Genomic DNA, 13,596 nt, shown 5'->3' with positions numbered 1-13,596 from the left:
TTACAAAATGTCTGTTACGTAAATCTTGTCGCCAAGAATATAATGAAAACTGCTAACAGAATATAACGGGAGATTGATGGCGAAAACCGAGTTTACTCCCGTTATCCTTTCGTAATCATTTGAATAATGTATTCCATTGATCACATTTAAATGGTTATGAGATAATCGGTTCTGCTCGATTTCCGCTAGCAATCCGCTATGGAATTATACCATTTATATCTGCAGGTCCCACTGGCAAAAAACGAACTTGACGCGAATACGTTGATGCCAATCTATCACAATATTCTGCTCAAATCCGTTAGCATCCTGCTAACATTTTGCTTACTTAATGTTTAAAATAATGTTCATTTTATCTAGTATATTTATTTATTTATTATTAACCGGCGAGGATACGCTCGCAATCACACAATTCTCTCTCTCTCTCTCTCTCTCTCTCTCTCTTTCTCTTTCTCTTTCTCTCCTGAAACTCGATTCTCAAGAATATATGTTATATTAATCTAGAACGCATATTATGTACAGATTGGTTTGTTCTAACAGTATACTTTGGCTACTCGAAACACATTCGCGCTCCATTGGAACAAGTAGGGACACAGATAATGAGATAAAGCGCAAGGAGGACGGATATGGAGCTCGGAAGACGGAAGCCCACTTTACACGATCTACAATTCGCGCGATTACGAACAATTACGTGCAATGAGAACGCTTGGTCGATTCGGAAAATTAATCAACGGATCGACGCATTCTAATACCAAAAGTTGATTAAGGTCATTCTTTTGAAAGGAGAAATCTAAAATTGCTACTTTGCTGAAAAAAGCCTCATATATAATATCTCGTAATATTTTTAAGAATTTTTCATATTTTAAATTTATGAAGATTTCTAAAAAAAATTATTTATTCAGATTTTTACAAGTTTTTTACAGAATGAGAAATTTTTTAAGAATATTTCAAAATTCGTATATAGGTATAAAGAATTCTAGAAAAGATATACAATTTCTCAGCATTTCTCAAGTGTTTCAATTTGTATAAAAAATGTGAGAAATTTTTTTCTCATCAGGATATAGAAAAGACAAGGTTTATCGAAATATTATGTACATTACATATACATATATATATATATATATGTATAGGCATTTTGTGTTGAAATTGTTAAGAAAAAATCGTTTGAAAAAATAAAAAGCGTTTTTAAAAGAACATCTTAAAGAAATGTTATAAAATCTGGTAGTTATCGGGCACGTGAGAAAGTTTGTTCTTCGCAACTGAAAGATCTTTTGTATAAAATATTTAAATGTATAGTAGATGAACTTTGCACTGTTCATCTCTCCTCCTTTTCTCTCCAACACCTAGTTATATTATACTATTCCATTTTAAGTGCAGAAAGTATAATAACGTACTTAGTGGAGCACAAAGAAAGAACGGATGTGTATAAAGTAAAAGGAACCGTGGCGAAACTGGCGAATCGCGAAGCGATCGTGTGAAACGGGTTGCGCGTTGCGCGTTGCGCGTTGCGCCGGCCGCGCGAATGACAGCGCTGAGCGCTCGTGTCAGGTCAGGTTGAACGAGTTGAACGTTGAACGTCGCGTCCGCGAATACGGAGACCGAAGCACCGAAGCGACCGAGCCTTTGTTTCTATCGTCGCTGCGGCTGCGTCCTGCGCTCCTGCGTATCCTCGTCGTCCTCCGGTGTTTGAGCTCGCAAGGAACGAGTGAACGATGTCCTTCGCAGCCGCGAGTCGCGCGTTCCACGGAAATGTTTGTTTTGCTCGGCTCGTCGCCCTCGTCAGCCGATGAAACTGGAAGACTGGATGAGACCGGCGCGACCAGGGACTGAAGACGGTCGTGACTCGTGACTCTCGCCACCGTGTACCGTCCGCGGACCTAACCTCTATCGCCGCGAGGTTTTACCCAGATCAACCCAGATTAACTTGAAACGCTACGAATCCGCTTATCTCGCTCGCGAGGCGGAGCCGTAGTGAACGTCGAGGACCGTCGTTCATCGAGCTGCTCGACTCTAAATCTCCAAGCTTCCTTCTCGGGTCGTCAAGGGATCGTCCACGGAAGGGAACGACGAACGACCCTCGTCCCACGACGATACGTGAGGATACGTGCCGCAGGAGAGATGGCCGGCAACAACGAGCTCTGGGTGCAGTGTTTCACGTGCTGCCTGACTCCACGGGCGACGAGGAACAACAGGCGGAACGGCGCCGGCGGTAGGCCGCATCAGAGGCTCAGGATAGACCGGAGCATGATTGGCGTGCCCACGAACTTCAGGCACACGGCGCACATCAGCAGCGGCGACATCGACATGTCGATTGCGCAGCTGGCCGACCTCCAGGCGCAAATGCAGAGGAAGAGTGGCTTCGACGGCGACTTTGGCGCCAAGGTACGCCTCAAGCCTCAACCTTCCTGGGCCTCAATCCCCAGATTTTTTTTTCTTTTTCTTTCTTCAGAGTCCCAGCTTTATTATTATTTTTTTTTTTTCATTCCTGACAATCCCTTCTTACCTGTTATGCAAAATATTGTCTTTTCTCTTTTATCGCTTTGCCAGAGCTACCTAGGTCGGTTGAATTGTTTTTGCTCTTTCTGTCACAGACATGCTGAGGATAGCTTCATCGATGTCGCAGCTGGGTATTTAACACGACAGAGACGGAGCGAGAGCTTTACGAAATGGCGGAAGGACAAGTGAGATATTTTCTTTACAATATCCATGTTCCTTACTCGTCCGATAGACGAGCGCATTTCTTCCATATGGACAAGATTGCATTTTGTACGATCATTACTTAGAGAATTAAGACAAATTTATGTACACGGACAAATCTCTGACTTCCATTCCATGAGAAACTGCCAGAAATAATCATATTGCATGAGTTCACCTCTATGTTTTTGACTGAAGACGCGTTGCGTCTAAAAAAAATAGTGTTCAAACATTCTATACATGTATTCTAAAAATCATGCGTCTTTTTGTCGGCGATTTGACGTTCCATACGGAAAAAAAGTATGTACAAGAATGAAGAATGTATCGCTTTATTGTAAAATTACTTGGTAAGATTTAAAAAATACAATGTAGATAAGTAATTAGCGTATAAGTAATCGTATCACATAATATCACATATGATAATATAATTCTGTACACGTAATTCTTATCCTATTATCAAATATTGTTTGCGTAATAATACAAGAGAGCATTGGCGATATTTATATGAAACCTGCCTAGTTCCTTCATGGAGAAACCTCCGTTCCGTTTCCCGTTAATCAACATCGCCGATTGTTCTCGGCTTGCGAATTTCTTTGTGCGCAAACTTCCTTCTTCGCCCTCTCGGCACGGCGCGGCGGTGGTCCTTCGATTCGTAGACGCAAGATAAATAGATATAAATAGAAGGCATGAGGCGCGGCGCGAGGTCTGAACGCAGAAAAAGAACGAAGACAGGAAGTAGTTTTTATTTCTCTCTGACGAAAGAAAAAAAGGGGTAACCAAAACCGCTGGCGACTCCGACCAAGCTCGACAATTAATTTAATCGACGAAATTGTTTACAGCAAAATTTTCAACTATATATTTCATTGCTCTTAATCTCTCTAAACTTTTTTCCATGTACGAAACACAAAATAATTTTACCGTTAACGGTTAACGATAGAGTTGGTTGATATAATTATTTGATTAATTAATCAGAGTTTGGTCATCCAGTCATTCCAGTCGAACATCTTAACGTGCGAAGATACGACTGCGTCCCGAACGTCCGCATAGGCACGAATGAGACAAAAAAAGCCGCACCGTCATTCATGCTCTCTTTTCGTTCGTCCTAGCTTTCTTATCGGAACATCGTTGACGTGGAGAAGACGTTCGGTCTGTTGTATTGTGTCCGATTGGCTGGCAGGTCTAGTCTTAGTCCCAGCCTGGCGGTAGGATCTCCGATGAACTTGACGTGACAGCAGCAGCTCGACGGAAAGCGAAATTGATCCTTGACGATGTTACCATCGTTTCCCACCGCCGCCAATTCTCGATAGATGAACTTTTGTTTACAAATGGTCTTGTAGCCCTCGGCAAAGCCATCGATCATATTGCACTCCTGACCGTCGTTCCTGCGAAATCAAAAGATACAGCTCATTACGGATAAAGAAATTCCATTTCCATTTTCATATTACTGCTCTCTAAATGGAATTGCAAGTTCTTACAAGCAAACCTCGGTGCGTATCCCTTGCTTCAGGTCGTCCTGATTCACGATAAACAACCATTGATTTTCCTTGTTCTGCGCGGTCTGCGGATATTTCACTTGTTCCTGCGAATTTGACGATTAATGATATTTTAATTTCAAATATTACTAATATTCATTACAGATTACACGATACAGAGATAATCTAAAGAAATTGAAAAGTTCTTTAAAGGAGCATGTATAGTAAAAAATAAGCCGAATCAACTCACGATAGATCGGCAAAGCGACGATTCGTCCGTCGCATCTATCCTTTGTTCGATGTCGGGCATCTGAAAAGACGCATGCGGATCAAAAAATTTGGTAAATGAGATAAACAAATGCTCATATATCGGAAATTAAAACCGGCACAATTTGATGATGACGATAATGATTTTAATTTAAACTCCCGATCCCTCATTGTGTGTAATCGTTTGTGTGTGTGTGTGTGTAGTCGTACTGAATTACAATACCATGGAAACTATCCAATAGAGTCGGCAGAATGTGCTTTAATATCTTTTCCGCGTGTCTCGTGTATTGGAAGTTTACGTAACTCGCCGCGATTACGTCGGTTTCACGATTCTTTGTTCTGTTGACGTACACACACACACACACACACACACAGCTGGACAATTATAGTCGAATATAAAAGAAATATTGATTTCGACGCGATGATACGACGATATGAGAACGATCTTTCTCTCTCTCACGCTCTCGTGACAGACTATAAATGATCTCTAACCGGATCGACGCTCTCCAAGAACCTCAAACTGGCGTTCCGCGCTATCGCCGCGTTCACCAGTTGCCTAGGGTAGTCGGCGACGTTTTCGCAGAACGTGCTCTTGCGGCAGGCCGCGGTCACGGCCGGCACCACCGTTCGCGACGACATCGTCGGGATTCTACCGTCCGGGAAGACGATCTCGTCCAAGTTTCGGTGCATCGACGTGGTCGTGCTCGACACTGCAACAGCGAAACGTACCTCATTTCAAAATCAGAAATATTTATTACGAATAAGAAATAGGCGACAAATCTCCTTTCACCGCACGAGATTCATTGTACGCGCGCTGACGTTTTCGTATTTCGTAAGTCGTTTGCCGTTTCACGGAGGAAAACGCACTTTTAAATGTAGATATGTTACAAGTTACAATGTCAGATTGCGTTAAATTCTAAAACCACCTAACCAGTCTCGATCGGATTACGAACGATTAAGTATACATAATATTGTTCCCCGATTCGTTTCCCGAGAGTCGCTGAAAAAGAATATTGATCACGCGAGTCGGAGTCGATATTTATACAAGGTAAACATGCCTTGCAGCAACATCCTTTTTCTATATTGCGTCATTCCGTCGTTCGAAGACTCTTGCTGCTCCAAGGTGTCCCGCCATTGCGTTCGTCCGACCCCTCGGTCGTCGCCGTCGTCGCCGTCGTCGCCGTCGTCGGGCCGCTGCGACCACTGTTGCGGTGCTATCAATTCGTGGTTCTTGTACGCCGTCTCGATCAATTTTAAAATCGAAAACGGCGGGTCCTGCGCCGAGGAACTTCCGCCGGGCGACGACACCTCCGCGAAAGCGTTCGACGATACCGTCGAGGAGGAAACGTGAGGATGTCCTTGGACTAGTCGCGCCGTCTGGTACACCTGCCGAATGAAAAAGGAGTAAAAACAGAGTCGGATCGCGACTCGGGGACTTTTCCTTCTCTAAAAATAAGCCATTTTCCGCGAAATCCGCCCGCGCGTGCGCGTGCACGCTTGGGAAAGACCCGTCCTCCTCGCTCCCCGGCGCGGCGCGGCGCGGCGCGGCGATGTGAATCGCGTTGCGCGCGAGCGTGTTCGCGAGGGCGATAAGAGAAAGATAAATCATTTTATTTGTATTCTATACCAAGGCTGAGAGGCGGCATGCGATCCTGTTACATGCACGAACGAGATTATGTAATGCGAGGGAATCTCCGCGCGGGCCGTGGACTGGAGATTCCGTCGAAAACATTTGGACAATCGATCACCGGATATCTGTTTACGAAAGGGGAATTCCGCGAAAATCGTGAAATGCACGCGAGGGAGAGAGAGAGAGAGCGCCGTCGGTTCTAAATGTGGAAAACTATATCGTAACGCAGTTTCGCGATATATTCGCATCAATTGATTCGCGATTGGATTCCTCCCACCAGCGAAGCGGGTCACCGCGATATCCAGGTGGCTGCAGCCACCTGTCATCGCTTTATTATCGCACTCCCGTGCATTCGATACATGTGTGTCACAACTCGCAAGTCGCAACACAACTCACAATTCACGACGCTTCCGAAACGTGTTATTTAAATGTGCACATTGTTGGGAAACCTTGTCAGATTAGTAAGTGGAAAAAAACGTAAAACAATTTATGTTCTAGGAAGAAAGAAGCTCGCGTGAAAGAGATAAAAATGAAATGTGGATGACTCGATGACTGATAATCCGTGATAAGAGACACGAGAGAGAAGAATTTAGAAACAAATATTCGTATAGAATAGAGGAAGAAGGGAAGGAATTTTCTGAAGGCAGGCGACAAGACGACAAGGCGACAACGCACGATTCAGCTTCGAAATGTCCGATTGTCATTATATATTATATTATTCTTAAAAACTGATCGGTTATTCCGCCGATTTTGCGATAGGATTGAGAGAGAGATAATATGTAACCACATGGGTGATATATATTAAACTCCGCAGTAAAGTTGTCCACTCGCTTTTAGTGTGCATATATGTATATCGTGTTATCCGCGGATACGCGGAACACGTTTCTGCGTCTTTCAACCGACATGGCATGCGACTTGCGACGATGCGACACGGCTTCCCACGCGCCGCACGCGCTTATAAATCCCATGCATCGAGTAAACCTGGAGTAAACATCCAGTGAGTAACGATTTAAGAATTCTCGGAGAAAGGTATAGAAATGTATGCGAATAAATAAATGTAATAATGTAATGTAATCCCTATAAAGGCCTAAATCCAGGATTAATTTTGAATGCAACCGCGGGGTTGCAGTCGTATTTGCATGGTGACACTGGTGACCCTGATGACAGTCCCTCACCAGAACGAGCGCCAGATAGACGATCCACTTGGAGAGAAGAGCGCTCGATGTCATCTCAAAAGCGCAGACTTGGACAACGGATGAAGATTCCCGCGAGCCACGCCACTCGACGATTGACGACGATCCGCAGTGCGAAGTGCGAGTTAATGCGACCGCTCGCAGCTCGCAGCTCGTAGCCCGCACTCCACTGACTGACTGACCGACGACCGAATGACTCTTCGTGACTCTTCGGTGACTGATCGGTCAGTTGTAGCAGTATACTGCTACAACTCGACTAACTCTCGAGATCCTCGAAGAACGCAGAACGCCTCTGCCGCGGATATAGGCGACAGGCTAGAGAGAGAAAGAGAGAGAGAGAGAGAGAGAGAGACGGAGATAAAGCTGACTCGCTTGCTCGCTTCCGGCGGCCGACGCGCTGGCTCCGGGCCCCGGGGAAGGGAGACCGGAGACCGGAGAGGAACGATGAAGGAGCAACGGGGAAGGAGTAAGGACTGACCGCGCGCGCGACTGACCACTGACGACTGATCGCGACCGCGCGAACCGTGACGCGGAAAAGCGAGACGTACATATCGGGACCAAACATTTTTTCCGTCTCCATCGCATCCGCGACGACGCGACGACCGCGACGCGACGGTAGGGGAGCCGGGGGACCCTTGTCCTTGTCCCCCTTGGGCGTGCCCAAGTGCGGGGCAAGATGCAACAGTTTTTCCTTTTTCATTCTTTTTTTCAAATTGTATCTTAATTTAATCAAGCAAATTCTATTTTATTAAAGTGAGAAGTAAAAGCAACATTACTTGGACCATTTGGACCCTTCGACCTTCGACCTTAACGATCGCGCGCGCGCGGCGCGGGTCTTTTCTCGTGGCGACTGGTGACTGGTGACTGGCGGCAAACGGCAGACGGCCACAGACGGCTGAGCGAGACGGCGTCATGTCCGACGCGAGAGACGCGTTGTCGGCGTTATGTGGATACCTTAATTCGTTGATAAACGTAGGTTTAACGCCCGAGGATCTGAGGCTGGCCAAACGTAACGTTCCGGACGAGAGTGTCGTGAGTACCGACTACGGACTACAGAGCGGTGTCGGAGATTCGAATGCGCTTCCACTAACCTAACCTAACCTAATCTGACGAATTTGACAAGCGAGATCGTGTTTTGTGCGTAGGCCGAGACGCTGTGGAATACCCTGCGCGTGCTGAGCTATCACGCCGCGGGAGAGAAGCGAGGCGACGTAGATTTCCGAGATTACGGTTCGTTTCAACCGATTTGCATCCTGATTGCACTGTAGATCGTCCTCGAGATCCGCGGTTCGGGTTGCTCGCTTTTTACGAGAAACATGCACGTTATTTAGATTTCACGTTACAAAAAGTCTGTGCTGCGATTAACACTGTATGTATAGTATATGTATGTTTACGTAATTGCTATAATTAAGGAGTAAAATTGCTCTTATTGTCGGCGTTTAAGAAAGAAAAGAGATATGCGATCTCTTAATTTAGCGTAGCACATATAGGGTATAGTGCTTTTTCAGAAAAGAAGGTGTTACCTATACACGCGCTTGTCGAAAAACATCGCGCAAAGTTAATAAAAATATTAAATACATATTTCAATGAAAGAAAAATATTTTCAATTACTTATACAATCTTTTATATTGGTGCTTTGTAGAAAAAAAATAGATTTTGTAAAATACTTTTTATTTCCAGACGCGTCGACGGCGGTCAAGTTGCACCTCGCCTTCTTGCAGTACCCGGTGATCGAGTTTTACGGCTTGTCGCAAGACGGCGAACGCAACAGGGACGCGTTGATAACTTTAGCTTGGTTACTGGGAACGCAGGACGTTCTGACTGCCATTCTTCGAGCGAAACTAGCCGATGGGGTCTTGGGTGCTGAATGCTCCCGCGAAGATCCCCCGAAAGTTAGTATCGAAATTTTTAGCATAAATACTAATTATGAGTATAAATCTATTTTTTAAGCTGGATAGATGGAAATGGAAAATAGCGAATCAAAGGTAGAATAAAATTTCGGGATTTTTTGCGGTACAGCTGAAGAAAATCAGTTCATATAACTTATTATTTTTCCGCGCGTTTTTTTCTTTATTTATTTATTCGTATATTGAAGGAAAAACGCATGCTTCAGTCGTCCTTCGTAAATGTTCGTTCGTGCTCGTTCGTTCACTTTGCTAGCTTGATCTGAATCTACCATTAACTCATCGTGCATGCATTCGAGCGTTCTTATTTTACTTCCCTCAAATAAAATCATATTTGTCTGATCATCAACGTATTTTTTACATTCTACTTTTGTTTTCGATCGTTCTACTCAGTCTCCGTCGTTAATTACCGTAACGATCGATCGGCCGTTATCAACGAGCGCCGAATTCGGCAGTATCCTGCACCTAAACGCCACGGTAAATTTAAACTTGCGAGAGATCAGTGAATTGGCCTGCGAGCGGGCTAAGTTGATATCCAAAGTGCACGCGGCGAGCCTCGACGTGAGTGGTCTGCCACATTTGAGCGTATCCGAATTAGCGTTGACGAAACGCCTCGCGAGGACGCGCGTCCTCGATGATGGAGGAGGCGGGAGCTTCGAGAAGGATCGGCGACTGTTGCGAGAATTCCGCGAGGTCGGGATCCTGCTCGACATGCGCGCCAAGTGGTTGCAAAAGCGGCATATATTCTTCGAATGGATGGTAAATCTTGAAAGATTTCAGACGTAGAGTGAAGAGTCACGCGGGTACCTCGCGTCGAGTCCTCCCGAAAGCTCTTTTTCTCTCTCTCTCTCTCTCTCTATATATATATATATATATATATATATATATATATATATATATATATATATATGTATATATATATCTATTGTGATGTCGAAAATAAGTTTGTATCGCGAAGACGAAAAATCTATGTTTTCTATCTATTTCACTTGAATTTGGAAGATTTATTACGGAGCGGGAGGTTCTATATTCAAAACTATATATATTCCCGATTCCGTTATAAACTTATCTCAGATATCGCAATCGCAGACACTATAGGTATATATATATATATATATATATATATATATATATATATATATATATATGGAGGGGTAAAAGTGTCATAGTGGTGTAAGTCAAATTTTTTAAAATTTTTTTTTGTGTGCATAGACGCAATCTATACAATATATAAATTGCATCTATGCACACAAAAAAATATTTTTAAAAATTTGACTTACACCACTATGGTTTTTACCCTTCCATATATATATATATATACCTATATATATATATATTATATATATATTATATATATATAATAGGTATATATTATATATATAAAATAGGTATATATTATATAATCTATTGTGATGTCGAAAATAAGTTTGTATCGCGAAGACGAAGAATCTATGTTTTCTATCCATTTCACTTGGATTTGAAAGATTTATTTATCTTAATTACGAAGCGGGGGGTTCTATATTCAGAACTATATATATTTCCGATTCCGTTATAAACTTATCTCAGATATCGCAATCGCAGACACTCGAGAAGCATTCATTATACAGTAAAGATTTCCTGGAAGAACTTCATAGAGAGTAAGAGAGAAAGAAAGAGAGAATTTTGACAGAAGAGATTTGTCTCAAGTTAAATTAAGAGACAGAAAACAAGTTCCTCGCATTAATCGTGATGTAAATTGTTTTATTCTTCCTCTAATAAAATATAAGAAAGTGAGGAAAAATTGCATTATTCATCTCTTATTTGGTAAAAAAAGAAACAATGCAAAAATATTTATTTTTATTTATTTTACTTCCATATTTGCACACTTGCTTTAAATCGATTCGCAGAAAAAGATCGCTATTGTTGAAAATATCAATTATCTCCTGAACACAAAAAAATATTTGTAAAAATCTTTTCCAATTTTCTTTATGATAAAAAAACAGAAAAAAATTGTCTGGATCAAATTAACTCGACGCGAGTATCTGAGGTATAGACTTATTTTTATACATATAGTGAACCACAAAGCTTCTGGCAACGTTATATTAATTGCGACATGACTGCAACGATGTGCATTGCAGGCTACAGTGATTCAGGAGCACAAAAGATCTATGGAATCGAATCCAAGAGTAATCTGTATGCGGGAACTCGTCGCGTTCAGCTCGCTGTTACGTCACGTAATTAGAGACAAACTTGGAATTTTTACATCCGAGAAGACAGTGGACGACGGTGATTCCAGAAACTCGGCCTTCAATTGCCCGTCTCGCGCGCACAGAAGTCAATGTAATAACGCGGAGGCCCAGAGCTGGTTGGACGATTTGAATGAGCGCCAGGATCGCGAAAAGGAAAATTTCCAACGAAACAAAAAGCAATTGGCCGACGAGTTGAAGGGAATGTTGAAGTTGATACCATCTGTCGTTCGCGTTTAACAATATGTTATTATGTATTCTCATTTTATATTATTATTTTACAAATGCATAATATCACGTAAAAAAGAATTATTTATTATTGCAGTAAACATTTCATTACCTATTATTATTTTGAAATACAAAAATTATTACTATAATATAACACATAAATAAATTATTACTATAAATTATTTATGTGTCTGACGAGTTTTACATAAATAAATGAATATAATTTACAATGATGTAAGCGTATAGGGTGTAGAATGAGCCACTTAAGAATCGAAAATATCTTCGTCGTTTTTCATGCTAGCGATGAGAAAATATTTAAAGAAGCAATTGTGTAAGATTGACGTGGCTTCTCGCTTCTTAAATAAATCAATATGACTGCAATAGGAAATCCTGAAAGTAAAAATAAAATTTTAAAATCTTCGGTATCGAATGCGGTATCTGATGATTAAGAATACCGAACAGAAACACGTTATAAAGTTTCTGTATGCAATTAAAATTAAACTTGTGTGTTGGTATTACTTAAAAAACAACGGAGATATTTTTATCTGGTCATTCACTTTGCGTATCGTTAAGAGAGAGAGAGGGGGGGGGGAGAGAGCGCATCAAAAGCAAAAAGAGAAATAAGAAATTGTTATGTTGTGACGGTAACTGTTTGATCGACAACGCCGAACGACGAGATGAAGACGTTGAGTATCGTGACGAGGAAGATGCCGATGACCGTCCAGTTGTTGGCCTTGTTTGCCTTGCACATTTGTTCGTGATCCTTGACGTCGTAGACGCTATTCCATATAAGACCAATGCCTACGGCGATCTGCAGGAACAGACTCATGCTAATCATGACGAGCGACGGATAGAAGTACGGGTGCCGGCCGTCCGTCTGGAGAACGTAGCGCATCTGATTCGCGTTTGCGGACAACAACGCCAGATCCATCATACCTTGGGCCAGAGTCTTTTTGTGCTGGTAGACGTTCACGTCAGGGGTAATAACCTGCACGGCTGTCACAGGCGATGGCAAGACTGTGCTGGCCCAGCCGGATTGTAGTTCCGAGAGAAATTCCGGTCCGTTTCTGTTGTCGAAGCCGATCGGCGGCACCGGCTTTTTATCCAGCTTCCCATTATGTTCGTCGATCTCCGTTTCGACGAACGACGGCCTCCGGGATTGCGATCTGTCCGCGAGATCTCCATCGGTCTCCGAAACGAAGCCGGCGCGCAGACCAATGGACGGAACTGCTACCTCCGAGTTAGTAGATGTCAGGGGTCTCAACGCCTCGTCGTGGACTTCGTCCAGATACAGTATCTCATCGCCGTCCGGCTTCTTGCTTCCGTTCATGTTGGTGAACCACAGGAGACCCCGGTTGATAAGAAGACCTATGGAAATAGCGTGCACATTTTCATATTTCGTTCTTTCATTCGCTTTATTATTGCTCAAAAGAGCAATAATACCGTTCTATATGTATCTAAGAATATCTTCGTTATCGCGATCGAAAGTCCGCAAATGGACCTCAAATCGATTGAACGTTTCACGCGTTGTATCGCACTACCACATTTATCTCTGACATCTGTTACCATTAATCGCGACTGATTGTCGTGTAAAATTCGCGTGTTTTTTAAATCCAAGATGTCACTTTGTAATTTTTTTCTTTTTCCTCTTTTAGCTTGCATTCTTTGTAATTACATCCTTTGTAATTATACTTTACCGCTTCTATTCTTTTTTCCGTTACCATTGATCGCTCAACAAGTGTTTTAAAGTACGTAATCGAACATGGTCACTCGCTCACCCTTTAGCAGTCAAATTTTACAAAGTTTTTTATTCTTTTACTTTCAGTATTACTCACTCACCGTAATTAAAAAGACCTAGGAGCAGGTGTCCTCTCTGTCTTCACGGAACAAACAAAGGATTCGCGATGCGGACTGTCCGGCACGAGTAGCTCGACGTTCTCCGACGATTTACTTAGTGGTCTCGCTGCCGCGGGCCGCAACTGATTC

The 13,596-nt window shown here is 42.8% G+C and overlaps 4 protein-coding genes across 5 annotated transcripts; 2 read left to right on the top strand and 2 right to left on the bottom strand.

The window, feature by feature from the left end:
* The first annotated feature begins 1,419 nt into the window (after positions 1-1,419).
* On the top strand, positions 1,420-3,201 carry Spec2 (CDC42 small effector protein Spec2). The gene is made up of 2 exons (XM_071709790.1): positions 1,420-2,379; positions 2,589-3,201. The coding sequence occupies exons 1-2, from the start codon at positions 2,116-2,118 to the stop codon at positions 2,595-2,597; spliced, it is 273 nt and encodes a 90-aa protein (XP_071565891.1). The 5' UTR covers positions 1,420-2,115; the 3' UTR covers positions 2,598-3,201.
* Positions 3,005-7,369, bottom strand: LOC139774481 (uncharacterized). Its single transcript, XM_071709780.1, has 6 exons — positions 7,236-7,369; positions 5,489-5,816; positions 4,923-5,140; positions 4,414-4,473; positions 4,167-4,270; positions 3,005-4,073 (listed from the first exon to the last, which is right to left on the bottom strand). Exons 1-6 carry the CDS (start codon positions 7,287-7,289, stop codon positions 3,803-3,805), a joined length of 1,035 nt encoding a protein of 344 aa, XP_071565881.1. The 5' UTR covers positions 7,290-7,369; the 3' UTR covers positions 3,005-3,802.
* Positions 7,370-7,743: 374 nt separating this feature from the next.
* On the top strand, positions 7,744-11,698 carry LOC139774480 (uncharacterized). Of its 2 annotated transcripts, none has more exons than XM_071709778.1 (6): positions 7,744-7,868; positions 8,008-8,285; positions 8,399-8,483; positions 8,934-9,145; positions 9,551-9,916; positions 11,275-11,698. In XM_071709778.1, exons 2-6 carry the CDS (start codon positions 8,166-8,168, stop codon positions 11,620-11,622), a joined length of 1,131 nt encoding a protein of 376 aa, XP_071565879.1. In that variant the 5' UTR covers positions 7,744-7,868; positions 8,008-8,165; the 3' UTR covers positions 11,623-11,698. The 2 variants fall into 2 exon arrangements, with proteins under 2 accessions (XP_071565879.1, XP_071565880.1); XM_071709779.1 differs by having other exon boundaries at positions 7,868-7,917.
* LOC139774483 (ninjurin-A) lies at positions 11,677-13,588 on the bottom strand. Its single transcript, XM_071709785.1, has 2 exons — positions 13,450-13,588; positions 11,677-12,978 (listed from the first exon to the last, which is right to left on the bottom strand). Exon 2 carries the CDS (start codon positions 12,938-12,940, stop codon positions 12,242-12,244), a length of 699 nt encoding a protein of 232 aa, XP_071565886.1. The 5' UTR covers positions 12,941-12,978; positions 13,450-13,588; the 3' UTR covers positions 11,677-12,241.
* Between the last annotated feature and the right edge of the window lie 8 nt (positions 13,589-13,596).

Source organism: Temnothorax nylanderi, unplaced genomic scaffold, assembly GCF_030848795.1.
Source record: "Temnothorax nylanderi isolate EJ_2023f unplaced genomic scaffold, tnyl_v1.0 TNYL_tig0081_pilon, whole genome shotgun sequence".
NCBI classification, from domain to species: domain Eukaryota; kingdom Metazoa; phylum Arthropoda; class Insecta; order Hymenoptera; family Formicidae; genus Temnothorax; species Temnothorax nylanderi.
Note: the sequence above shows the minus strand (reverse complement) of the source record. Positions and strands in the feature narration are given on the sequence as shown.

Excerpts from the sequence above, each read along its gene's own strand:
- LOC139774481 (XM_071709780.1), bottom strand. The coding sequence starts at position 7,289 with ATGACATCGAGCGCTCTTCTCTCCAAGTGGATCGTCTATCTGGCGCTC. Across the intron at positions 5,141-5,488 it reads AAAAAGGATGTTGCTGCAAG|TGTCGAGCACGACCACGTCG; the intron begins GCATGTTTACCT and ends TCGCTGTTGCAG. Across the intron at positions 4,474-4,922 it reads TCTTGGAGAGCGTCGATCCG|ATGCCCGACATCGAACAAAG; the intron begins GTTAGAGATCAT and ends GCGTCTTTTCAG.
- Spec2 (XM_071709790.1), top strand. The coding sequence starts at position 2,116 with ATGGCCGGCAACAACGAGCTCTGGGTGCAGTGTTTCACGTGCTGCCTG.
- LOC139774483 (XM_071709785.1), bottom strand. The coding sequence starts at position 12,940 with ATGAACGGAAGCAAGAAGCCGGACGGCGATGAGATACTGTATCTGGAC.
- LOC139774480 (XM_071709778.1), top strand. The coding sequence starts at position 8,166 with ATGTCCGACGCGAGAGACGCGTTGTCGGCGTTATGTGGATACCTTAAT. Across the intron at positions 9,146-9,550 it reads CCCGCGAAGATCCCCCGAAA|TCTCCGTCGTTAATTACCGT; the intron begins GTTAGTATCGAA and ends CGTTCTACTCAG. Across the intron at positions 9,917-11,274 it reads ATATATTCTTCGAATGGATG|GCTACAGTGATTCAGGAGCA; the intron begins GTAAATCTTGAA and ends TGTGCATTGCAG.